Genomic DNA, 25,079 nt, shown 5'->3' with positions numbered 1-25,079 from the left:
ATACATCCATACACCCTTCTCCTAGAAAATGATCAAAAACAAAAATTAGCAAGAAACTAAAACTGCACCAATTTCCTAAAGTGCTGCACAAATCTCCAAAACCAAGGGTAAAATACGATAGTAAAACTAATAAGAGAAGTTACACACACCAGAAGTAACCCACAACGTGTGTACCCGTCACACACAGTCTAAGTAATGTGTATAAAACACAAGACAAAACTTGAAAATCTAGGGTATCCCTTAACCCAAAACACTCTTGAATCATGCAATAAACTCAGAAAACCCAAAAAACTAAGGGAAAATCAAAACTGATATGAAAAGTTACACTACACCAGCGGTAACTCTCCACGTGTGTACCCGTCACATACAATCTATGTAGCGTATAAATATACTACAAAGCAAACCAAAACCTAGGGTATCCCTTAAGCCACATGTGTAGCCATCACACACAACATGCATACATACATAACGCAGGGCAACCCAAAAACGTAGGGTATCTCTTAACCCTACAGGACACTCTCGCTAAACTATAGGTAACCTTAAACCTATGACACCCTAAAAAAAAAAAAATAGACCCCAGTTACCCACAGTCCAAACCAAAAATAAAACAATACTCTCCTTCCTCACACACAAGGGTAAAAACTAATAAACCAATACAAAGGGTAGTCTCTCTGTTGTGTGTACCAGTCTCGCACAAAATATGTAAGACAAAAAGCAACCCACACTCCCCCTTTACATACAAAATGAGAGGTGAACACAATTGGACCTTGCTCCTGGTGGGGCATTCCTTGACATCTTCAGGCTTTACCAAGGATCATTGTCATCTTGTTATTATGAGCCTGAAGGATTACTACGTGAATAAATCTTCTTGACTTACCATCTACAAGTGTCTCTGCGCTTCCATACATCATTATACCACCTTGGCTAATTGTTCAACCCTAAAATAAGTGATTACCAGCACTGCTAGTGCATAGCTGCCAAGGTTTCAGAATGCTGTGTGTGACATTTTCATAATTTCTGTGTAATTAGGAGTGACATTTCAAGGACTATGAGTGACACTTTCTGTGAGCAAAATCAAGCAATAGAGACCAGGTAAGCATATCAGTATCAGAAATTACACCCATTTGAGCAACGAGAAACTCTTAGAAGATCTTGAAACTGCTGTAAACCACCAGAAATGAAAAGGCACTAATAACTGACAAAGAGTCTGTCCAGGCTATGTAACATGTAAACCTGAGCAAGCAGACTGAGAGGCCCCAGTGAGGATCTCAGCTGCTAATTATAGTTAATTTACTCAGTCAGTGTGCTACAGGGTTAGTCAGGCTGTAATAATATTTTAGACCTCTAGGGCCAGATGTAGGTAATTCCTATTTACCGATTCATAAATACCGAATTTTACCGATTCGGTATTTATGAATCGGTAAATAGGAAGGTGAGAGATGTAGGTAATTCTTAAATTTGAATTACCGAATCGGTAACATTCGGTATTTACCGATTCGGTAAATACCGATTCGGTATTTACCGAATCGGTAAATTTACCGATTCGGTATTTTACAGAATCAGTAAATTTACCGATTCGGTAAATTTACCGATTCTGTAAAATGCTGGTCCCTACATGCCGAATCCTAAATACCGGTCGGCCGTTACTGACCGGTACTTCCTCTCCTACATCTGGCCCCTAGTGCTAATAAATAAATAACAAAAATTAATGTATGGACTGCGCTCACTGTGTCAGCCTCGTGGAGGACTGGGGCACCAGTGCGTCCTGACAGCAGTGAGCTACAGGCTCAGACACAGCAGTGACGTTGTAAATAAATATAATATATTGGTGGTTCGAAAGCTGGACGTCACCTGACAAGAATTAAAGGAAAAGCTGGATGTGACTGACTCGTACGTATATTTCAATCAAATGAGACAATAGTAAATACTATTTATTGATAATTGAGATCTGGATCACGCTCAGAGCTGAGTGGTGCTGCTCAGTGCAGCCTGGGAGAGCAGGGAGCAGAGTAGAGCTGTAACGGGGTCTCAGATAGGCAGTGAGCGACGCTCTAAATTAAAATATATAACAGGCACTGCCAGGTCCTGTATTTATTATATTTACCACGAGCCGGTTGTGAAACAACGTGTTACAGTGGAGGCTGGAGCAAAAACAGAGTGGCAGGGCTCGGCTGAACCGCCCGGCGCGCTCTGACTAGGCAGTCTCAATCCATGTGTGACGAACTAAGAAATATGAGAGGCACTAACGCACATCTCAGCTGCTGCCTTTTACCCTATATTTAACCAACATTACCGCAGCACCAGCCGAGGTGAGCACAGCGGAGAGTTAAAGTATCAGACTGACTACAAAAGGAAACATTCCCAAGAATACTTTGAATTCACACACTCCGCAACGAGTTCTGCAGCAGTGCACACACCAGAGGCAGTTAGTCTGATCCCATTCTAATGAGCACCTGATGCTGCCTCAGGCTCTGCCATGACTGTGTGACCCACTCACCGTCCGTAAACGCCGGTGCCCATGATGAATGACGTACCAATAAAATGATTGCCATGACGCCTGGCGCCGCAGCAAACGAAAGTGCCATAATGAGAAATTGCCTAGTTCACACAAAGGAAAGTTTCAATTCTATTAAGGACGCGGAGGCGAGGATTATACGCTAGTCCTTTCTCCATTTTATTGGACAGCAAATTAAAAGCACAAGAAAAAACATATAGCCATGAACTACCATTCCCAACATGCTTATCGGTAGTCATGGTAACCAAACAGCCAATAACAGTCCATGCGAATATATAAAGGAAACCCACGCCGTAGTCCTTCCTCTTTCTTTGCTGCGACTGGAAAGAAGTCCTCTACCCTTTAGTCCGTTTTCTGATCGGAACCTAGGGAAGAGAGAAAATAATAATATCTCGTCCATAACCATGTGGAATAAATCCAAATCACATTGTAATGTGGAAAGAAAAACGAGAAACATCAATAGTACTATGCGAGTGAAACACATTATGCAATGCATTAAGCAGCATACAGAATTAAATATCTAACAAGCACTGGCGTTGCCAATAGGTCTCGCAGTAGGAAAGTTGGAGCTATTACAATTGCAAATAACAATGCCTTTTATTTTTGTTTTCATTTTAAAAACATAAAGGGCTTTGTCATTTACAAAACCAATAGCTCTAACTTTCCTACTGCGAGACCTATTGGCAACGCCAGTGCTTTAATGTTTTAAAAAATATTCTTTTTAATAAATGTCCTTTAATTCGGTGATACAGTCGTAGGCACTTAACGGAGACACTGAGAAAGATTGAAGAATACATTTTTCACTTTAAAGTATTAATCTTATTTTTGTATGACTTTTGTTGCCTGATTTACATCTTTTGACGGCATGGCCTTTGGCTCTTAGTGCTAAGCCCCCAGACTCTTCTGGCTGGGTTTCCAAAGGGCTAACGACGCAGTTTACGTAACAAGTGACGTTATACATGACATGCCATGAAAAGCTATTTCATATCACTACTAAAGACACACAGAAGAAAACCCTAAGGGACGGGCCAGGCACACATTCTGTGATTTCTTTCAAATGAGCGTTAACTTTAGCTGAATAAATTTTTAACAGAATGAATGACGTCAGTTTTAGTGTCAAAACGAGGCGGACTCTGACAGCTCGGGCTCCCAGGATGAAACGCAGAGGTAAAGTCGGAATAAGGGCTTCATACAATATGCAGGTCTACCAGCCACCCTCGGGTTGGTAACAGGGACACGCTTTATTATGGAGCTGGGGAACTTAGGTACGTTCAGGCTACAGCGTTCCTATTTCATAAAATATTCCACTCAGCGCTTAAAAGACGCACGGTCTGAACTGGGGAGGAAGCCGGGGTTCGAGGCGGGAATGTGGCCACGAGGAGCGCAGGGGTCATTCCCATGGGGAGGAGATATGGCCGGGAAAGGAAGGAATGTGATCAGGGGGTGAGGGTTCAGATGAAAGCGCATATGATTGGGCGGTATTTCTGGGCGCAGCTGGGGTCAGGATGGAATGTGTTCAGGGGGCAGGCTCACGGCCGTGGCGGGGGGCGCTGCTGGAGTCAGGCAGGCCCCACTGGGGAAGAGGGGGGCAGTGATGTCACGCTGCCAAGACTCAGCCGAGAGGGGGGAGGCGTGGGCCCAGGTCTGCTTTTCGTTATGTTTTACAGTAAGTGGGAGAAGCGAGTGGTGATCAAAAATATGAAATCCGGCCCTTGAGGAGCGTCTGTGTCAGAGGGTGATGGCCCCGGGACAGCCCAGCAGAGTGATGAGTGAGAAAAGGCCATGGGCAATAAGTGAGTGATGGGGGTGTCATAATACACTGAGGGGGTGTTTGTAAGTGGGGAGAGAGTTCAAGAGAGGGCCAAGAGTGAGAAAAGAGACAAAGGGTAACAAGGCGGGCAGGGGAGGGGGCGGAGCGGGGAGAGCGGCATGTGGGTGTTCAGAAGCCGGGCCTTTGAAGTGAAGCTAAGCTTCACTTCAAAAGGTGTCGGAGGAATGCGGCTGACGGCGATTGCGGCTGTGCACGCGCTTTTAAGCTCAATGCACATGCGCATTGAGCTTAAAAGTCACGGGCACTGCAAGGAATCGCCACGATTCCTTGCTTCTCAGTTAAAAGTTGTTTAAGCCGCAATAGGCTCGCAAGCTCGATGCGCATGCGCATCGACAGGCGAGACCTAAAAACTAATACTTCTCTGAATTGAAGAAAGTATGTCTGGAAACCAGAATCCAGGGAGGGAGGCTAGATGAAGCCAGGGGGGGATAATCCTCGCCTCCGCGTCCTTAATAGAATTGAAACTTTCCTTTGTGTGAACTAGGAAATTTCTCATTCTATGTCAGGAAGCGGAGGCGAGGATTATGCATGTTCAAAGCTTACTCACAACCAGAGTAGCAGCTTCATGGATTGGCTTAAAATAAAACTTTTTGAAAGTTGAATCAGAAGACCAATCCGCCGCATTCATGATGTCTTCCAATCTGCCTCCAACCTGGACAGCCTTGGAAGCCATTGCACCTCTAGTGGAATGAGCACCAAAGTTTGTAACATTGATACCAGCCTCAGACATAATCCATCTGACCCATCGAGCAATAGTGGGAGATGAAACCACTTTAAAAGGTTTTTTGACAGCAATAAGCAATTGTCTTTCACCTGGAGGTCGGACCTCCAAAGTCATGTTCTCATAAGTCTTAATATAAACAAAACAACGGCCCTAGACTATTAATTAGATTGACTCATAAGTCTTAAGGCAACGGACAACACACAGTTTAGGAGAATCTGGAAAAGCTGGATAGGATACTGACCTGGTATTACACTTAGTTCTTTTGGAAACAGTAAAGGTAACACCCTCTGGTGTAAAAACTCTGGCGGAGATATCTAGAGCTCGAACATCGGAAGCTCTTTTACAAGATATGAGACAGAGGAGAATAGCTAATTTAGCCGAAAGTTCCTTACGAGAAAGAAACTCATTATCCTGCCAGGATAGAAGGTGACGTAAAACCACATTAACATCCCAAAGTCCCGAATAACGAGGCTCCGGGGGACGTGAGAGGCGAATAACCTTAAGAAGTTTGCAAACCCAAGGATGCTCCCCAACCGGAGATTCATCCACCAGGGAATGACCAGCGGAAATAGCTGATCTGAAAGAGTTGATGGTGCAGTAAGCCAGCTTTTTGTGGAAAAGATCAGCAAGAAAGTTAACTACATCAGTGACAGGGGAGCCCACGGGATCCAGGTGTTTTGCCACACACCAACGAACCCATCTGTTCCAGGCTGATCTGTAGCGTTTGGTGGTACTAGGGGCCCAGGCTCGCTGGATGAGGAGTTCAACCTCTCGAAAGTGTGTCGTTAGACCGACGTCCCCTGGAATCCTCCAGGCCCTGAGATGTAGATGGGCCTGGAGAACCAGGGGATGAGGGTGACCTAAGGGATCTGTCAGCATGAGATTGAATGAAGGCAACCGAAGAGGCTTGTCCCATGATAATTCTAGAAGGGACGGGAACCAACATTGAGCCTTCCAGATCGGGTGATCAATATCAGAGAGGCCTGTTGTTTGCGGACCTGGGCTGCTACTCTCTGAATGAAAAGAAACGGGGGAAATGCATAAGCTGGGAAAGTTGACCAATCCTGCAGGAAAGCATCCACCGCTTCCGCGCCCGGATCCGGCTTCCAGCTGAAGAAGCGTGGAAGCTGGGCATTCCACCTGGACGCAAACAGAACCACTACAGGAAGGCCCCAAAGATCCGAGATCTTTTGAAACACAGACGGATTCAGTCTCCAATCGCTGGCATCCCGACAATTCCTGGATTGCCAGTCCGCCACCGTGTTCAGCTCGCCGGGGAGATATTCCACTGTGACAGAGATCTGACGTAGAAGGCAGTAATTCCAAAAATCCTTGGCAAGATCCGCTAGGACTCTGGAGTGAGTGCCTCCCAGGCGATTGATATACCTGACCGCTGTTGTATTGTCCATCCGGAGAAGAACACAACAAGAGACCCTGGTCGAGGTGAACGATCGGATGGCAAAGGAACCCGCTAGAAGTTCCAAGCAGTTGATGTGGAGGTGAAGTTCCTCCTCCGTCCATCTGCCCCCCACCGAGAGGGATCCGCAACGGGCACCCCGGCCTTGGCGACTGGCATCGGATTCGATCACAAGATCTGGACGGGAGCCGAAAATCGCCCTCCCGTTCCAGGCATCCATGTGATCCAGCCACCAAAGGAGTTCCGACTTGGCCTCCGTGGACAGGGAGATGAGTTCCGAATAAGTGAGATCTTTGCGGAGATGAAACGCCTTTAATCTCTGGAGAGCCCTGTAATGAAGGGGTCCCGGAAAAATGGCCTGGATCGATGACTCTTGGATGAAGAGAAGATTGAATGATGGCGTCTTTTAGAAGCATATCGCGAACCTCTAAGTCTAACAGAGCTTGATCTGTGGTGGAAAAAAACAAGGGACGAGGATGAGAGAGTTGAACGGGGGAACCGTAAAACTCTATGTGATACCCCTGAACCGTCTCTAGAACCCACGAATCCGAAGTGAGATCTGACCAGGCGTCTAGAAATAGAGCAATCCTGCCCCCCAAGCCCACAGGAGAGAGGATAGAAATGCTTACCATTGAATCCTTTGGAGTTATTCTGATTTCCTCCACGTCCTCTGCCCTGGCCTCTGCCTCCTCTGGATGGGTAGAAGGAGCCCTGTCTCCCGTCGTTCCACCCGTTGTTTCGTCTGCCTTGACCCTTATTCCAGCCTTGTTGAAACTGGCGGCCGGCAGAGCGACCCCTTCCTCTGCCAGCCCCACCGAAAACCTTCTTTTGAAACATCTTTTTCATGGAGGCCTGCACCTTATCTAGCGCAGAGAAGGTAGCTACAAACTTGCCCAGTTCTTTTACAAAAGAATCACCGAAAAGGGTACCCTGAGCCATAGAGCCTGCCTCCGACGAGGACAATTTCCCAAGTTTAGGATCAATTTTGAGAAGAAGAGAACGGTGACGTTCAGCAGAAAGGGCACAGTTGGCGTGTCCCAAAAGACACATAGCCCTCTGTGCCCAACCCGCTACGTCATCAATAGAAAGAGGCTGACCAGACTCTTTGGAACGTTGAGCAATCTCAATAATTCTCGTAAGAGGGCCCACGACGTCTAGGAGTTTATCCTGACACGCCTTCCATGACCTGTCAATTCCCTTTTTTAGGTCCTTGATATATTTTGCAAAGAACGTGCACAATTTGGGGTCTATCTCAGGAGTCGCGGCCACTCTATTTGGAAGAGAAGGTTGAGGGCATTCCGACCGTAGTCTCAACCGCATGTCTTGAGAGAGGGGTTGGCGAATTTTAGCGGCAAAATAGTCCGCTGTAGTTTTATCAGGGAGCCACCCGGTTGAACGAGGCCGAAAAATAGTGTTAGGATCAAACATATCCGGATGAACCGGTTCACAATCACCAAAATCTGAGGTACTGGACTTAGGGCACCAAGACCTGCCAGCATCCGTCATGTCCTCAGAGGACACATCATCGTCTTCATCCATATAGTCATCGTCATCATCATCTCCCTCTAGGGGAAACCCTTCCTCCGGGTCAAGGTCCTGGGTGGCCTCGCCACCAGTAATGCCGGGTGAGTCATCCCCCCAGTAGGGTGCGCATCTAAGCGTGCGCACACTCTTATGGAATACCTCAGCAAGTCTGCTGAAGCCTTCCAGGTGCCCCGCGTCACGCTTCCTGGCCGTGCGTGGTGGCACATTGTGAACACCACTAGGCCCCGCCCCACTGTCCCTAAAAACACCAGAGCCGGATTTGAAAACGTGGGCAGACAGTTTATTGACGCTGTCCTGCAGAGGTGCCAGCGCCTGGGCGATAGCCGAAGAGAGGAGTCTGTCCACCTCTGCAGGAGGACGCAAAACGGGGGGTTGCACCTGTTCAGATTCATTAGCCACATAATCATGGTCCTGACGAGACTGCATTTCCGTAGAGGAACGGGCACCCATAAACATACACACCCCACACTAAATAATAGGGGGTTCCCCCAACACAGGTACCCAAAAGGCAAAGCAATAATCCACAATATGCCAGTAGCGAGTGACAGAAATGGAAAAGCACACTTAAATTATAAAATGAAGTCACCAATAAACCTACCACAAAAGTGGTGTCAGTGAGGGGGAACGAGGCACAATAACAAATAGAGAAGCGCAAAAGCCTCTGCGCGTGTTCTCCACAGCCACGCAAAGGGCGCTGTGGAGAAGCCGGCAAGCGTCTGAAGAGAACGACGCCACACACCGCGCACGCGCGCTTCAAAGACGCTCGGGCTAAAAGCCTACCACGTCGCTCTAAGAAGGTGAAACAGCTTTCGAAAAGCAAGAAACAATAATGATGCCAAGAAACCAAGCTGTCACTAAATACAAACAAACTGCCACGCCACAAGTTGAAGCGGAAAGAAAACGGGGACTTAACTTTGACGCGGCAGCAATGGAGAAAGAGGAAGGACTACGGCATGGGATTCCTTTATATATTCGCATGGACTGTTATTGGCTGTTTGGTTACCATGACTACCGATAAGCATGTTGGGAATGGTAGTTCATGGCTATATGTTTTTTCTTGTGCTTTTAACTTGATGTCCAATAAAATGGAGAAAGAACTAGCGTATAATCCTCGCCTCCGCTTCCTGACATAGAATTGCCGCTCCCCCGGCCCTGCCGCAAGTCAGAGAGAACTGTTAGTTGTATTCACGTGACCTCACCACGTTACGTGAATGCCGTGCTGGACGGCCTACAGCAGCTGAGACATTGATAGTGAATGCTCATTGCTACAGCCAGCGCACCACCAGATCGGAGATTTCGGTCCCGCTTGTCTCTTCCTCTGCACCAACAGTGGTGTCACGGAGACGCCACAAATGCATGACGAAATGCTTTAAAATAAGTTCGAAACAGTAATTGAGACAGAAATGTAAGCGGGGCAGAGCCCTGCCGCCCTAATCAGGATTCAGAAAACTGCCCCAAAAAGGCCACCGCAACAGGACACGCGCGCCACGCGGCTGTCGCCCAAGAATAGTGCCGCCTGGCGAGAAGAGAAATAGGTATGAATTATCATAATGTCTCTAGCTTAAGCAGAGTTAACACTGAAATACTCTAACATCACCTACAGGTGTATTACAGCAGGCTCTTAGAAATCAATTTCATTCAGTTACCTCCTTCCCATCCCTGCTCTCCCCCGTCAAAGCAGATAGGCCAGTGACAGTTTGAGAAAAGATGAGCCTAATGCCTAAAACTGCCAGGACTTACTTCTGGATGGTCCTTGGGAGCTACATATCAAGTTCCAAGTCTCCCTGAAATGCAGCTGCACTCACAAACAAGGCAGATAAGGCTGGAGAGATTGATTTAGATTCCAACGCTCAAAATCTTGCTTTTGACACAACAGCTAATCGCCATGATCTTAAATACAATAATCGCATACCTGCAGCCATTACCACATATAGTGTGAGCATGATGTGGCAACATTGGCATGCACACACTGTCCAAAAGAGTGTATTCTTTAAAAAAAATCATGTCTTCCCAATTAGATCTTCTCAATGGAGAATAAGACCCGATTTTGAGTTCCGCATACGGGTTACTCCTTCACCACTGTGATGGATATCCCATCCACTGTATTACAAGTGCCATAGTGTATAATGCCCTTGTAATTTGGCGGATGGTATGAATGTCACAGTTGTGACACAGGAACCAGTCCAAGGAACTCTAAATCAGTCCAAAGATCTCTTAAAACATGGCCAGGCTCGGTAAAGAGGCTTTGCAAACTCTTTGATCAGGTTTTGTGCCCTAGGAATTTCTAAATGAAACAGCTATTTTTCAGCCTTAGAATGTAAAACTGATGTAAAAAAATGGATAAAAAAGAATCCACGCAAGTTATTTAGTATTGAACAAATAGAAGAAAAAAACATTTTCAGTTAGTGAAAATCCACCTGTTACATGACTGATACAAGGAGTCATTGCTCTATTATGACTTATTTTCATGTTTGTCAGAAGTATACTTCTTTAGGTAGGTATGAACAAATACATAATTCTCATCTTTCTGATCGTGGCAATTTCCATATTCTTACATGTGCTTAAATGAAGATGACCCTGTGTTTATCCGTGTGTCCAGCTGCAAGAATCATCTACGTCACTCACTATATTGCGATTCAAATTTGTTGCATGGAATGTGTAATGCTTTGCTGCCTGGGTTGAATTGAGTCCTATCTTTTACTACCATTTCATCCATCCCCACGCACCATGAACTGTTGAATGATCTCATTTAATGTTAACCAACATCAATTGCTGCGGGTTAGAACCAAGGCAACCTTATGTGATTAGAGTTTGTAAAACAAAACAATGTTGTGAAAGAACCTTGTACCCAACTCCTCAACATGTAATCAGAGGTGTCCCTTGGCCTAATATGGATATGAGAGACATGCGTTTTGATAAACGTAGAGAATTAGTCACAGTGTTACTACAAAAAGACCTACAACTCATACACAGCCAGGACAGCTTGGAGACGTCAACTGCTTTCCTAGACATGGAAGTGTTCCTGCAACCATTGCAATCACACGAGAAACAATGCAGAAGAATGCATTTGTCACCACTGACCCATCTTCTATTGCGTGAACTGTCCAGCTGAAATCAACTTGGATCTGCATCTGGAGCAGCCTCCAACAGCTTTCCTAGACGTGGAAGTTCTCCTATAACCATTGCAATCACACGAGAAACAATGCAGAAGAATGCCTTTGTCACCACTGACTCATCTTCTGTTGCGTGAACTGTCCAGCTGAAATCAACTTGGATCTGCATCTGGAGCAGCCTCCAACAGCTTTCCTAGACGTGGAAGTTCTCCTATAACCATTGCAATCACACGAGAAACAATGCAGAAGAATGCCTTTGTCACCACTGACCCATCTTCTGTTGCGTGAACTGTCCAGCTGAAATCAACTTGGATCTGCATCTGGAGCAGACTCCAACAGCTTTCCTAGACGTGGAAGTTCTCCTATAACCATTACAATCATACAAGAGACAATGCTGTTGCAATGCATTTGTCACTACTGCAAAATGCTCGTCGTGATCGAACATTATGAACAGTGTCACTTTTTAACAAGCTTCCTGAGGACTGGGTCATACCACTGCTGTCATTTATGATTCTGAATGAGGTACTTTGACCATCACTAACTGCTTTTCAACTGCAACCATTTCCTGGGCCATTCACTCAATGAGCCAACAGTAATGTGCATGCATTGACTGCCTTTCTCTATTATCACATGTAAGCTGCGTGTGAACACGCACAGAAACTTGTATCTACTACAAAGACTGTGTCATGAATAGAAGCTTCAACATACTATTTTTCTTTTCAAGCCACATTATATTTTTCCAATTTGGCATATTCAGTATCATGCCTGGTCTGTTTAATCAACAAAACACATCTCTTTTGATAGACATCATGATATACTATGCTTTTATCATAATTACTTTTTGTAATATCTTGTATACAATGTAACATTTTAAATAGTACTTCTTATTGCTTGAAACATGCAATACTTGAGAAAAAATAATTAACGCCAAGCTCACTGCATTATTTCGTGCTATTTCATATAATCATAGCTGTTATGAAGTTTAACATACACATAAATATATATATATATATATATATATATATATAAATTTTACGCCTAATGTGTATACCACATTTTATTAAATATTTTTAGATACAGAGTTTTATATCTACACTGTTTTAGAGCATGAATTTTTCTATAAAATCAAATAAAATCTTTAGCCATATACGCCCCAATTACGTCAGATTCAGATGTACAAGCCAGGAACAATGAAAAAATCCTAGGGTTAGAATCCTTTTTGAGCAGGCCAGGAGTCCAATTTCTGTCTGGTCGCTGGCATGTCTACCTTTGAGGTAGATGCCATCTGTCATTATCATTCTAAGAACCTGTGAAGCTGTGAAGTCACCCAGGCAGTGACATCGATAAAACGCATAACGTGACACCTAATGCAACATCAGTCTGGGACAAATGTCTTGTTATATGTGCTTCAAGGTCAGGTAGAGACCTTGAAGCACAGAAGTGTGTCACATTATGATTGGAAGTGTGTCACAGAAGCACAGAAGTGTGTCACATTATGATTGGAAGTGTGATTGGAAGTGTGTCACATTATGATTGGAATAGGAGTCCCAGAGTTGCAGAGTGGGACTCCTATTCCAATCATGGAGTCCCACTCTGCAACTCTGGGCAATAGCTTGCTTAATCTCCCCAACGGCCCCCACAACGCTAAGGATGCCTGGCCTCCACCTTGGGGGTGCCCAGGAGTGGACACCTCACAGGGAAAGCCAGGATGGTTTCCACAGCGGTATTCGTACAAGCGCCTTGAGACCCTTGCGGGTGAGTAGTGCGCTATACAAGTATCAATTTACAATTTCAGGTAACAGCAATAACAAACAATGTAGTTTGAAATTACGTATATCTACCATGTTTGTTTATACTAATGCGTCTATGACTAGCATATTGATGCCCACAGGTTATGTCAGAAATCCCCCACGAATTCCCCATTTCAGATAAGATCAGTGATCAACAGTATAAAAGCTTCATCAAGTGGCAAAGTTAGATAGAAAGGTCCTTTGTCTCAGATGAACACATAGGATACTGCCAGAAGGTCTTTACACGGTGAGCTGATACAGAGCCAAGTCCAAGAGGAGGGGGCTGTGCCTAGCTCAAGACTTGTTTTCCTTTCAAGGGAACACTCGCCCCAGCTACTAATAACTTCAGTTTCTTGCGGTGCTCAGATACGCAGTCATCCGATTCCTCCTAAGAAACTCTAGATGCAAGTTAATCTAGTCCTTTCTTTCATAGTATAGTGCATAGAAGTAGTTTTAGGGTATTAGGTTGCCCTATGATATTTTAAACATAGTAGAAATGTTCATCTTATTTTCACTGTTAGCAATATGCATTAGGGCTGTTTTAATAATATTATGTGAGGTCATTTTGCATATGCTAACCAAATGGATGAGATTGCTGAAATAAAATACTTTTAAGCATAAAGGGCCAGATGTAGGGCCAACAAAATTGCGACTCACAAATTGCGACTCTTTTGCGAGTCGCAATTTGCAAGGCGTAATCTGCCACATACAACAGTGTGTTTAACACTGTTTGCGATTCCCACTGGGGTCGCAAATTGCGAGACTCATTAATACTAACGAGCCTCTTGCAATGTGCGAATCCATAGGGAATGACAGGCCCTCCCAGGTATGGTGGCCTGCTGGGCTCAGAATTTTCCAAATTCTGAAAGAAACGTGTCTATTAGAATTTCTTCTGTATTTTTAAGTGGGTGTTATAGAACCTGCTCATTGTTAAGAAGCCTCCTCCTATTATACATTTTACTCTTTATTGCTCAAATTGCTAGGGTGGCACAGGGATCGCTGGCCATTTAAAGTGGCTGGAATAGAATATGGCACACGATTCTTCATGAGCGTATACAGTACATAGATTGATAGCGGAGGTGTAAAATTCTGTTTCCTATACATAAGGTGTTGTGACAGAACCATGTTTGGTGCAGCGGCCTCCAACCTTTAGAGTAATAAGAGATTCTTATGCTCAATGGAAATCATCCTGAGGTAATATTCTTCGTGTTAATAGTGACCACATCAGACAAGATTACGTTAGTGGCCAATTTATGCAGTGATCACCTTAGTGCAAGGTTACCAGCAGTAATGTAAAAAAGCCTTTGTCAAATTGAAATGTCTTTCCATCTGTAATACATAACAGCCATAGCTGCAATGCCACGGGCACTAAGGTACTAATAATAATTCAATCAATCAATAGAATCTTTATTCGGCATTAAGAAACACCATAAAAGTACAGTTTAAAATAAAATTAATATATACATATATACATTAACCCCAAACCCTCCCCTGCGTTTTGCTATTGTCTTTGGGGGTCACTCCTTTCAGCAGATCCCTCTTGTCTCTCTTAGTTTGACTGCTAATCTCAAAAAGCTTGTGATGGAGAGTAGGGTCAAGGGGTCTTGTGCCATTTGTAAATGTAGAAGAGCCACCTTGGCATGTTTGAATTTATTTTTCTTCAACAAACTAACTAAAAAACGGCGCCTGGGCAATAAATAAAAGGGGCATAATAATACAAAATGAAGGGTATCCTGCGGCTATCGTTGATCGCAGCCGCAGGGACCCTTTGGCTCAGCTACACTAGTAAAACCTGCCGGGTCGGCTAATAAATAATAATAATTAGTCTCCAATGCTTTATGATTCATCAGTTAAATATCAGATTTAAATATGTTTTGGAAATTATGAGTTCTTAATACACACATATTTTCATCTTAAAAACACACTTGTCTAGTTAGGTAAACAAATAACAATTCATCCAAGCAAAGCTTCTAATTAAGCAGGTTGGAAAGCATACAGGAGATCTACTCATAGGAAGCTGGCGAGCTACCAGTAGCACTCTCAAGCAACTTGTTGGAGAAGACTGTTTTGGTGACTGTTAAAACATACATGCCATTGCATTTTTGCATGTTCTGGTGTGTTTTACAGCAGACCAAGCATGCATTAAATCACATTGGACAGACACATTTTGGTGAATTGCGGGTACATATGGGGAAACATTGTTTACAACGCATGCGATACATCGCATGTCATTACAATGCAAGTCGTTACAACAACGCCTTGTTACATCGCATGCCATTACAACGCAAGTTGTTACAACAACATGCTGTAGGGGGCAGAACTGTTGGATTTTCCATCCAACACCTTCCCTACTGTTGCATACACTGGAGTTGGAATAGTAAATTAAACTATTCCAAACTCCAGTGCCCCCCCTACAGCAAGTCATTGTAACGATTTGTGTTGTAATGGCATGCGATGTAACAGTGAGTCGTTGTAACGACTTGTGTTGTAATGGCATGCGTCAAAAACACATGCGTTGTAACAAGTGCTATTCATACATATGGGCTCACTGGGTAATTTAATATTGTTTGTGGTTGATTGAATGTGTTTTCACAGACCATGATGTCTGTATCAAAGATCTTAGTCCAGTCGCTTGACCATTCAGGTTAAATATGGGCTGAGGCAATGTTGTATGTTTTAAGAATGTATGAGGCAAAAGCGCAAATTTAGTAGGCTACATAATGCTTTAAAAGGAACATATTTAGAGCAGCACAGTACAACATAGCATTGGGTTGCCAAAAGATGGCAGACGTCAGAGTGAAAAAAGAGTCTTGCACATGGGCAATGTGGATGAACCGCATATTAAGGAGGAGGTGTTGATTACTGAAGCTGTGCTGAGTGATAGAAAGTGGTTTACAGCAATTAGCAGAGATTGCTTTCCAATAGACAGCAGGTAATGTCCGCCAACTGACACCAGACTGTCTTCTACAGATAAGATGACAGTTTGGTTTCCAGCAGGAGGCTCAGATTGTGTTCCATCTGATATCAGAGGTTTGAAAGTTGCTGAACGTAACTGGAAATGATGGGGATTAGCAGCACACAGAGTACATGCATTTCAAGGTTGGCAGTGAAGGTTTGGTTGGTGCCAAACAAACTATAGCAGTAAATGATTGGACAAAAGAGAGATTGAATGTTTACTAACCTTTCTACGTGCCTTCCACTATGAAACAATGTGACAGAAGGGCAGGAGAGAGCACTTCTCCGGTACTCCTGGTAGTAAACAGACATGTAGTCATGAAAAATGCAATCCAATGTGTTTCTGCTCCTCTTTCCCATGCATTCCAGGGTGGGTGGGTAGGAAGACAGACACAATGGCAGACAAACAGCTCAAAAGACAGTCAGTGGCTGGATGCAGCATGGAACCAACCTTCTGACGGAGAGCAGACTACATAGGACCTTAGGTTCCGCGTCTTCACTGGATTTAATAATGTCAGCAGCCTGGGCTCAATTGCAGCCTGGAGGGAGGGCAAGAAAGCTGAATGGAAGGCTGGTCTGCCGTGCTGGTATGGCGTGGTATATATTTAGCTCAAAGTGGCACTTGCCATAGAAAATGATGGAGTTCCTCTGTGGAGATATTATCAACTGAAACTGTTGACACCTGTTCATTGGGTGGCCCTGCCGCGGCTGGGTGCCCGAGCCACTAACTATGCCACACTTGGCATACAGCAGCCAGTGAGTCTAGGTTTAATCATCTCCTTAGTATTCTTCTGGAGACCCTCCAGACTAGTGAGAGCATCTGATTAATAGATCCATTGTATATTTACTCTGTTAGTGAGTACGTTCACTCCCCTTCAAGGTGGTTAACCCAGGCATCCCTGGTACAGTACTCCTATTCTCCTTTTGGGACTGAATACATCTTCCAAAAGATCATTAACTTTGCATAGTGTCCCATGACCCTGGGAATGTGGTAGGAGATTGATAAGGCTAAGAACAGTGCTGGCCGTGATGATGTCTGTTGTGAAGGATCCCTCTATTAGTACCACAACAGTGATGACATACACGTCACTTCCCTTATCGGTGACTCAGGTTGAAGCTAGCCCCATCCAGATACCATCAGCTGTATCTACAGTGCTGGTATGTTAGGTTTCACTGCTGGGCCCAGATAGGATTCAGATTCTCCAACCAGTAGTGGGGTATCAAGCTTGCAGGATTAATCATGGCCTAGCTGGCAATGACGCTGTATTGTTAGAGTTTGTGCACAAGTGGATCTAATCGCATTAGAGAGGCTCTCTCGTTGATGAATCAGATATATTTTTTAGATGCATTACAGCATACATGCCTCAGACTCATTCTCCATGGAGGTGTTGCTGGCCAATCTTGTCCTGCTCCTGCATCTAAATTCCAGCAATGCCTGTAAATTCCAGCAATGCCTCTAGATAAGGAATATGGAGGCAACAAGTGACACTAGAATGAATTAATAGGGGCCTAGTGTGGAGTCTGCAAAGGAGGAAATTGAAGAAAACCTGGTAAGAACAGCACTGTACATTTGTACCACATAAGCATTCTATAAACCATTCTTTGGGCAATCTGAGTCGCTACTGAAAAATATCAGCCACATTTAAAAAGAAGGGAACAATCACTGGAAAGCCCTAACCATATCCTGCACTAAGCCTAGCACTGTCCAGGGCACTCCTATGTTAAAGACAACCGTGTAGACCCCAGCAAGGGGAAGAGGCGGCCGCACCACTCACAGTACTCCAATATGTGCAAAGGTAGGAATCAGTTATCCTGAGACTAGTGCTGCAAGTGTATAACCGGGGATCAGAGAAAAGAGGGTGTAAATGGGATGACTTCCCTTAATGGGTCCTCCCACAGGAAGATGTTTCAGGAGAAACCTAAATTAAATAAGTGGGGAATATGTCTGTGTGTGATGAGCAAAGACTTGAGGTGATTTAACACAACTCTTTTTCATCACTCAAACTAATCCAATCTAACTATTGTTACATCCTCCTCAGCAGTTTTCTCTACATGGAATATTTCTCTTTTCTGGGAATAATACTCAATACCATCTTCTCATCCGACACCACTTTACATTCCATCCCTGGCCGTTACAAATCAATCTTGTAAATATTTTTGGACTAGGTTTCCTAATTCAAAAAAGCCTCAAAGGGTAATAAATCAGTTATTGAGTGCTGGGTCACTTTGTAAGAATATGCTCTTTTTCAAATCAGTCCTACTCATTACCACCAGTTGTGTACACTCTATGTTTGTTGAGCCATTCCACACACACATCAGTCTTCAGATGATAAAAGCAATAGTCAGATATACGATTAACAAAAGAGGAAAAAGGGCAAAAATCTACAGTGCTCGGGTCCAAAAAATATGTACCTCCCTTACTGTACTTTCTTATCTACGTATTTGTAATCTATGTTTTTGTTGTGTAAACTATATTTATAGTGTGTTTCTGTTTTCATTGTAAACTTCATTCATACACTTCACCTAGTTATTCTACCCCATTACTATGTGCCACCCAGCTGCCTCAGACTTCTTTAACTGGTAGTACATTATATTCACAGTACACTATAACTGGTATGGATGTGTTACCAGGGAATTCAACCTTTTAGCCTACTTCTCCAGCTAACAATGTCCAACATCTAAGCAAATTGCAAACATTACACCGCAGAGACCCACCAGTTTTACTGGAACATCAATACAGTCTCACATTGAGATATTTTATTATGCTATTTATCATCTAAGGTTTTTTTTAAAGTGGTGAAAAAAACGAATGTAGTTAATAACTTTAATTTCTTGACCTACACCCAATATGAGTTATGTTTCTAATTTATCTAGCAAATAGTTGAACTTAGTGTTATTGTAAAGAAGAATACCTCGGAAGATGCACTTTGTGCATGTGTATGTGCAGTTACTGGGCATTTCAGGTACCAGAGAGTGATAACTAGCAGACATTCTTCCTCTAGTGGAATAATTTTTGAGCTAGCCATGTTTTGGCTAACTTTTGTCACAATTGAATGTAAATGCCTCTTTTTGAAAATCATCTCCGAACATGTATATTCCTTTATAAGCATGACACATTACCTACAGTACTCTTTAAAGTAGCTCAAAGGGTAAGAACATGGTTACTTTTCTTTATTTCTTATTTGAGAATATGTAAGGTATAATGTATTGGCAGAACCTCAATACAAATGCAAACCAGATAACATACCATTAAGAAAACATATAATAGAATTTAATGATTACAACATTTTAAGAACAGACATTTCAACCAAATGCTTTTCATGCAAGTATATATTTTTTAATAACCAGGTTTTCAACATTCTCGATCTGACTTTCTCCAAAACCTTTTAATGTTAGTAAAATACTATGTATTATATGTATAATACTGTTAGTTATAGAGGCTTTTATCCAGCCTTCTTCATTCATTGTTCCATTAGCGTGCTCTTACAGAGGTAATCAGCATTGATAAGAGTGTGTGGACCCCTTGACTCAAGAAGGTAAAACAACTTTTTGAAATTATTAAAATGGAGGAACAATGGCTCTACGCAAATACAATAAATAGAGCAATTGTCACAAAACTGAAAAGAACATTCTGAGGTTCCATGTTTTGTGAAACCTTGAATGATCATAAAATGTGGAGCCTTACTGAAAAATACCTTCTGCATAAATGTGCTCCTTATTTTGAGCCATACATGGATAGAATCAGACCTCCACAAGCCAAATCCTTGTCCCTGATATTCAGGGTTGGTTGTCTCCCGTTAAATAGGTTTCAAGGAAATGGGGCAAGACAAGTTCATCGATGACCCAGTGCCCCTTCTGCCCGCTTCTTCCTGAGACTGAAGAACACTTTCTGCTCTTTTGTCCTGCTTAGAACCTCATACGAAGAAAGTGGTTGGTCGCAATCCACCAACTCATGAGCATGGCCCTTTAATGGGAAGCCCATAGATTGTTCAGATGCGACATACGGTAACAGGTCGTGTTCACAGTCTCAAGGTATCTTTCCTGGGAATGGAGAATTAGATCACATGAAGTGACCAACGAATTGTAAAGAACGATCTTAGTAGCTGTATTCTGATTTAATGTGGGTGTCCAAAGATGAAGTCTATAAGTCTGTATTTTGCTTCCTCTGCTGCTATCGATAACATGCTCTCTATATGCTATCTTTGAATGAAAGGTGCCTGCATCAGCCATACAAAGCCCATACAAAATTACCATGGAGTTAAAAAGCAATCTAGAGGTTGCATTTTTTGCACAACTGTTGTATTTTAAGCTTTGTATAATAATTGTGCCATAATTCCATACAGCTGTTGTTTGTTAATATGTATTGCATTCGTGCCCTGAAAGGAAATGTATGAACATTTATTGTTTTTTGTAGATATTTTTAATATCTTTTTGGCTGCTTTGCTTTTTATGGCTTTTATAAGTCGAAATAAAGTATTACTGATTAATTGATATCTCTCAAAAACAGGCTAAGGGCAAACTTAATGCTGCCCAATGGACAGAAAATATTCAGCCACCAAAGAGAGCAAGTTTGTATGGTGGGAAATCGATGAGGAATGCTGTATGAATGTGATGGAGAGGGAATTATCAGGAAATCAGAAAGACAGCCTTATGGATGAAATTGGGAATAAGGGTCAAAGGCTAGAACTGGTAGCATCCCTTCACATGCTGAACAGGTAAGGGTGTCAGTGTAGGCTTAATCTCCACAATTGAAAGTAGAAATCGACTAGACATCTCCACGCACTTTCAAGTAAGGCGAGAAACATTATTGTTGGTTCCGAAGGTCAGATTCGAGGGGAAAGTGGTGCCTGAAGCAGATAAATCTCAGGATGAAGTTACCAGAAGATTATATGTAGGTAATGTGACTGAAAAAAAGATTTGGGTATACTAGTATTAGGTACAGGAAGTTGGATTGAATCATTGCTAGGGGAAGGGGCTATGTACAGCTCTGTGTCGATGGCAAGACAGAAGGATGAAAGGGTCAGTTGTCCCTATCTGAATTCTAATTTGTCACTTGCAGGACTGACACACAGACACATTGCGAGGAGAAATACATGTGTATCCCTACGTTCCCTTTGCATCAGGAGCATTAATGTGCTGTGCTATCTTTTACAAATCATATTCATAAGTAGCACTTGCCTTTCCTTTGCAATTCTGAACACCTATCTTCATCTTTAAATCAAAACCACCCAACACCGTCTCTGTGCTTTCAGTTCTCCCTGCAAATCCTCCTTCCAGGTGCAGTCTGAATTGTTTTATTCTGTAAATCTCTGCCTCAAATCTCAACCTTTCACTGGACACACCATCTTCCTTTCAGAATCTGGATAGCCTAGTTTTTTTGTGTGAAGACAGATGCTTCTCTCCTGAGGTTTTTTGTTAGCGAATTGTTAATCGCCAAATGCCTTTCTGCAAAAGACTTGCTCAGGCATACGTACAAATTAAGCTGAACATCCTTATTCTTCAGAGTGGTCCTCGAATAAGAGTGGTCTATCTTTCAGTGCTTTCACTAGCAACGATGTCATTGATTCCTAAATGTTTTTCTGTAAGCTGTGTCAATGTAAGTACACAGATGGTCTGTCACACAAATATTAAGCATCTAGTCAGCCTAGCTACTGTGACCAGAGTATATCAGCAGTCTGCTTTGTACTTCTTCTCCAGAAGTCCCAACCATGGAGCCAACACTCCAGAACCAACCAATGATGCTCTCACTCAACTAATGTCCCTACGTAAGAATTTTGAAGGAATACAAGTGGTGTTCAACTACAATATTGAGTGAAGAATATCGACCTGGATCCGTATTGAATGCAGAATATCGACAATCGGCGTATCATCATGGTAAGTATAGTAAATGCAGATACTATTCTTAAATTCAAATCTATGTACCTGTACCACATGTATCTTCAAGACACATAGATGTGGAGTTTGGAATGGTAAATGTACATATACCTGTAGGCTTACCTTAACAATATAGTGGTAGATTATATTTTGGATTTGATATGGTTACAAGTTGATATGTTCTCTTTCGATGTTGTGGCATACAACCAAATTATGGGTAAATAAATTCGGAGAAACTGAGAGAGAAAATAAGATGTGCACTGAACATGAAAGGCATGAGACTGTACACCATGAGTGTTATGGGCACTTAGAGACAGAGTTCTTACTTTAAAGTAAGTCAGTAAATATGCTGAACCAATTATGGTAAGTCGGACGTCTGGGATACACAAGGCACTTGTTTTCAAGGTACCGAGAAAACTACAAGACCTAGTGCTTAACCAAGCAGTGCAGTCATCAAGGATATAATTGTGTAAAAAATTAGAAAAAGGGTGTAGAGAAAGTGTTTGAAATATGCAAAACTATGTATGCAAAATACTTGTGCATTATTTCAAATATATTCTACCCAGTTTGCCTGATTCACCAGTCCTTCTTGACACTCATGTGCCAGAAGATAACAGCAATTAGTAGCACAAGAAGTGCAACAACTAGATGCCCATTACCCTGAGTTGATGCTGGGAAGAGATTTTTAGTGTAACTATTCCCTGATTCAAAGTTGCTGTTTCTACTACATCCTGGCTTGTCGTGATCACTATTTTCTCCATCATCAACAACAGCCCTATCTTTTCTTTCTGTAAAAATGGTGTCCTGCGGAAACCCTCCTTCCTCTATTGGTTGGTCTATGTCATCATACCCAACCCCACCAACCTTACCTATAGCTCCATGTATAGGTTCTTTATCAATGCTTTCCTCAACATTCTCACGGATAATTTTATGCTTTGTTTCAGGACCAATCCATTCCATGCTCTCCTGGCTGGTCTCTTCGTGATTCACTTTTTCAAGGCTTTTCCCATCATTCTTATTAATTCCCGCATGATTTACTTTTTTATCAATAGTACAACTATTTACTTCATCATCCCCACAGCCATTTCCAGTATCACCAACTTGTGTTTCTTTATCTGGGACTTTTCTTACAACCTTAACAATATATCCATCTTTTGCTTCTGTATGATAGTCATTACCACTATCTTTAATATCATCTACACCTTTTCCTTCTTCATCTGTGCCATTCCCACTAGCTTTTCCACCTTTCGTTTCTTTACCAGTGCCATTCTCACCCCCTTTGCCAGTATCTTCACTTTTCGTTTCTTTACCAGTGCTATTCTCACCCCCCTTGCCAGTATCTTCACTATTTGTTTCTTTACCAGTGCCGTTCTCACCCCTCTTGCCATTATTTACATCTCTTGTTTCTTTATCACTCCCATTCCCACCACCCTTGCCGGTGTCTTCACTTTTTGTTTCGTTACCAGTGCTGTTCTTACCCCCCTTGTAGGAATCTTCACTTTTTGTTTCATTGCCAGTGCTGTTCTCACCCCTCGTGCAGGTATCTTCACCTTTCGTTTCTTTACCAGTGCCATTCCCATCCTCCTTGCCAGTATCTTCACTTTTCGTTTCGTTACCAGTGCCGTTCTTACCCTTCTTGCCAGTATCTTCACCTTTTGTTTCGTTACCAGTGCAGTTCTCACTCCCCTTGCAGGTATCTTCACCTTTCGTTTCGTTACCAGTGCAGTTCTCACTCCCCTTGCAGGTATCTTCACTTTTCGTTTCGTTACCAGTGCAGTTCTCACTCCTCTTGCAGGTATCTTCACTTTTCGTTTCGTTACCAGTGCGGTTCTCACTCCCCCTGAAGGTATCTTCACTTTTCTTTTCATTACCAGTGCAGTTCTCACTCCCCTTGCAGGTATCCTCACTTTTTGTTTCATTACCAGTGTCGTTCTCACACCCCTTGCTGCTATCTTCACTTTTCTTTTCATTACCAGTGCAGTTCTCACTCCCCTTGCACGTATCTTCACTTTTTGTTTCGTTAACAGTGCAGTTCTCACTCCCCTTGCAGGTATCTTCACTTTTCTTTTCGTTACCAGTGCAGTTCTCACTCCCCTTGCAGGTATCCTCACTTTTCGTTTCATTACCAGTGCAGTTCTCACTCCCCTTGCTGGTATCTTCACTTTTCGTTTCATTACCAGTGCGGTTCTCGATACGCTTGCAGGTATCTTCACTTTTCTTTTCGTTACCACTGCCATTCTCACTCCCCTTGCACGTATCTTCACTTTTTGTTTCGTTAACAGTGCAGTTCTCACTCCCCTTGCAGGTATCTTCACTTTTCTTTTCGTTACCAGTGCAGTTCTCACTCCCCTTGCAGGTATCCTCACTTTTCTTTTCGTTACCAGTGCAGTTCTCACTCCCCTGGCAGGTATCTTCACTTTTCGTTTCATTACCAGTGCGGTTCTCGATACGCTTGCAGGTATCTTCACTTTTCTTTTCGTTACCACTGCCATTCTCACTCCCCTTGCAGGTATCCTCACTTTTCGTTTCATTACCAGTGTCGTTCTCACACCCCTTGCTGGTATCTTCACTTTTCTTTTCATTACCAGTGCAGTTCTCACTCCCCTGGCAGGTATCTTCACTTTTCGTTTCGGTACCAGTGCGGTTCTGACTCCCTTCGCATGTATCTTCACTTTTCTTTTCGTTACCAGTGCCGTTCTCACTCCCCTTGGAGGTATCTTCACTTTTTATTTCTTTACCAGTGCCATTCTCACCCTCTGTGCCAGTATCTTCACTTTTAGTTTCTTTACAAGTGCTGTTATCACCCCTCTTGCCAGTATTTCCATCTCCTATCTTTATACTTGTGCGGTTCTCACAACCATTGCCAGTATTTATATCTTTTGTTTCTTTACAAGTGCCTTTCTCACCCCCCTTGGCAACATCACCACTTTTCTCATCGTTAGCCTCTCGCTGCTCCTTGACAATAGTTTTTGCAAGCAGGCCGGCTGACAAAACTAGCAGTGTGCCAAAGAGTGCTTGTCCTACCAGGCCAGGCATGTTGCTGCAGTCAGGATCATACTTTTTGCACTTTTCTAACAGTGCTGATTGGAAAATATTCACAAATGCCTCTCTTCTGTCTTGTATGTCACAGAGAAACCTTGAAGCCATCAGTGAAACTTCTTTGCTTATTTCTTCCTGTGCATCGTTCTTTCTTAACAAGAGGTTCAACTTTGTCTTCCACTTTTTCATCATCTGAAAAATAAGAGTGAAGAAGACGGAAGCATTCATTAGAATGCATGTTGTTTCAACTGTTATATGGCTGATCATAGTCAAATT

The 25,079-nt window shown here is 43.0% G+C and overlaps 1 protein-coding gene across 3 annotated transcripts in view; it reads right to left on the bottom strand.

Moving 5' to 3' along the window:
- Positions 1–2,650: 2,650 nt before the first annotated feature.
- Positions 2,651–25,079, bottom strand: part of LOC144798802 (uncharacterized) — a 136,022-nt gene continuing 113,593 nt past the window's right edge. Inside the window, exons 9-10 of one of the 3 annotated variants that reach the window (XM_078669847.1) lie at positions 23,243–24,995; positions 2,651–2,880 (exon numbers count right to left, since the gene is read on the bottom strand). In XM_078669847.1, coding sequence (XP_078525973.1) covers positions 2,858–2,880; positions 23,243–24,995 — 1,776 coding nt within the window. In that variant the 3' untranslated portion in view covers positions 2,651–2,857. Of the gene's footprint in view, positions 2,881–19,040; positions 24,996–25,079 lie in introns of those variants that run through there. The other 2 variants (XM_078669848.1, XM_078669846.1) reach the window with 2 other exon arrangements.

The sequence above is a fragment of the Lissotriton helveticus genome, chromosome 12 (assembly GCF_964261635.1).
Source record: "Lissotriton helveticus chromosome 12, aLisHel1.1, whole genome shotgun sequence".
Classification (NCBI taxonomy): domain Eukaryota; kingdom Metazoa; phylum Chordata; class Amphibia; order Caudata; family Salamandridae; genus Lissotriton; species Lissotriton helveticus.
This window is presented reverse-complemented; position numbering and strand designations above follow the sequence as displayed.